General features: G+C 40.0%; 1 protein-coding gene across 3 annotated transcripts in view; it reads left to right on the forward strand.

Annotated features, from left to right (window-relative positions):
• LOC113820849 (uncharacterized) overlaps positions 1-2,500 on the forward strand; it is a 134,069-nt gene that overhangs the window by 66,555 nt on the left and 65,014 nt on the right. For all 3 annotated transcript variants that reach the window (XM_070144936.1, XM_070144937.1, XM_070144939.1), the window contains exons 16-17: positions 193-276; positions 2,211-2,355. In XM_070144936.1, coding sequence (XP_070001037.1) covers positions 193-276; positions 2,211-2,355 — 229 coding nt within the window. The remainder of the gene's footprint in view (positions 1-192; positions 277-2,210; positions 2,356-2,500) is intronic.

Consider the following 2,500-nt stretch of genomic DNA (forward strand, 5'->3'; position numbering starts at 1 on the left):
CGTGCGTGCGTACGCGCGTGCGTGCGAGCGAGCGTGCGTGGGTGCTTGCGTGCCTTACCTATTCGTCGAAAGCGCTTCCCACTCCATAGCCCAAGGAGGGGAATGATCAAGGATCTTTAAACATGAATAAGCTGATGTAGATTAAATAGATTATGAGAATCCGTTTACTCACGCATATGATTCACCCCACAGGTCAAGTACGAGAATTTGGTGAACGGAAAGGACGTCCTCGAGTCACATCTTCACCAACATCTTGTTGAACATCTCAACGCCGAGGTAAGTTCAAGCGGCAAGTGTTCATGTTGTTTTCCCTTAATTCTGGTTACGTCAATTTACTTTTAATTTTACACTTATACATACACGTCGTTGTTTCTATACATTTTATTAAGAGAAATATGTGGCCAGAACAAATGAAACGCAGTCGTCTTTTACAATTAATTTTGCAAATGTTATTCTGTGTTGTTTTTGTTCATAACTAACTGACAATATACTTTATCAGAACTTTGAAAAAAATATAAAAATGTGGTAATAAACGCAACGGAAACCTAGTGTCTCTTCCAAACGCTTCGAAATCCCTTATCACGCGCATCTGAAGCAAACAAACACGGCCTTGTTCGGACAGTCATGTTTCTAATACTTTTGAATATTTTGTGCAGATGTAACAAACTGTGTTTTGTGACATTTAGAGCATCAAATGTCCGTTTAAAGATGTAAATTTTATTTGAATTTTAACTTTTTCGAGTTTGAAGATCTTTGAAATCCGGTCACAAATGAACGCAGTCAAAATAAAATGCTCGAAATGAGACGACGCGTCGTCATTGGTCACACAGACGTTATGCAAACAGTTACACAACGCGCAGTGTAGGATAGTTAAACCATTAGTGATATAATAACTCTGTAAGGATCACTACTCTGCTCCAATCCTTAGCAAGTCAGCTAAAGAGTTCTTGAAGTGCAAGTGTATAGTGTCGATAGTGTCATGATCAATAATTGAAAATGAAGAGATACCGAGTTCTGGGTTGTGGGTGAAGAGCCCTGCGATTTGTCTCATCGAACGTGTTTGGGTATGTAGATCTTTAAGCAGCGATTTAATTACCACAATCTGATAATAACTCTCTTAGAGTATTTTTTTCGTACTAGGTTGTCCCATGAATGACAAACCCATTGATAGCGTAGAAACGGTACATAGATAACGTTACATAGTACAAAACAGTAGTTGCAACAGCGAATCGCGCATTATTGTACAAACTGAAAATTTGACTGCGACTTTTGGGAAAAAAACAAACTGACGGACGCATACGCATGCGCACTCAAGAGATGGAGAGGGAGAGGGTACAAGCACGCACACGCACATAATAGAGGGAGAGGGAGAGAGAGAGAGGGGGGGAGGAGGGAGAGGGAGAGGGTACATGCTCGCACACGCACATAATAGAGGGAGAGGGAGAGAGAGAGTTGGAGAGGGAGAGGGAGAGGGAGAGGGTACGGGTACACACACGCACACGAACATTATAGAGGGAAATGGAGAGACAAACATAGAGAGAGAGAGAGATTTAGGTAGAATGGAGAGGGAGAGTTAGAGAGATATTTAAGTGTACATGGAAAGAAGAGAGGAGAGAGATGATTTTAAACTTTGAACATATGTATTTCAGACATATCAATATTTTTGTCATATGCAATCTGGGATTTGATGATGGTGAATGCAATAAGGGGAATGCGCATGCCCAGTTATCATATGTTAAGCATTTTCTCATCATTAGATATTTTTTTCCAAAAATAGTTATACCTATATTGGCATAAGCAAAAAATATCAATTCTGATATTGAAATGAGAGAGAACATGTTAGGTAGCTTATAGGAAAATACCAAAATACCATTGCTACCCCATTACCCAACTGGTAAGAGCAAACATTCCCAGTATTTGGAGTAATTCTTGTCTACACCTTGTATCATAGAGTAAACAGTTGTCATACTTTCGTTTAATCGATTGTAATGTCAATGTTTCTTGCTTAGTCATCATAACTTGATATTTTGTTGTTCTCAGGGTATACTTACGACTTTTCAGAACATTAACTAGCTAGATTGTGCACCCATTTCCCCCTGTGAATGTTTTTCTTCTTCCCACCTTTCACCCAAATGGCTAATGTCCATTTGGGGAACCAAATTTTCATTTTCTCCTCTCCAACAAGAAAATCTTAGAAAAACTTCTTGCAGATCGTATTGGGGACCGTGACGGATTTAGGAGTAGCAGTAGAATGGCTACGCACAACTTTCTTGTACGTAAGGGTACAGCGGAACCCTCGGCACTACGGTCTTCAGGCTAGCCTCCAGCCCAACCAACTGGAGGCTAAGTTACAAGGTTAGTCAACTTTGGCTCACATATTTTTTGGGAAATAAGATGGGAAAATGAGTAATCCAGTATGTATGTAGTCTCCCAAAATACTACAGGCAATAAAACATACGGAGATGTGTGTAAATACTCAAGTGACAAGGAGCTTAAGGAC

Source organism: Penaeus vannamei, chromosome 33 (assembly GCF_042767895.1).
Source record: "Penaeus vannamei isolate JL-2024 chromosome 33, ASM4276789v1, whole genome shotgun sequence".
NCBI lineage: Eukaryota > Metazoa > Arthropoda > Malacostraca > Decapoda > Penaeidae > Penaeus > Penaeus vannamei.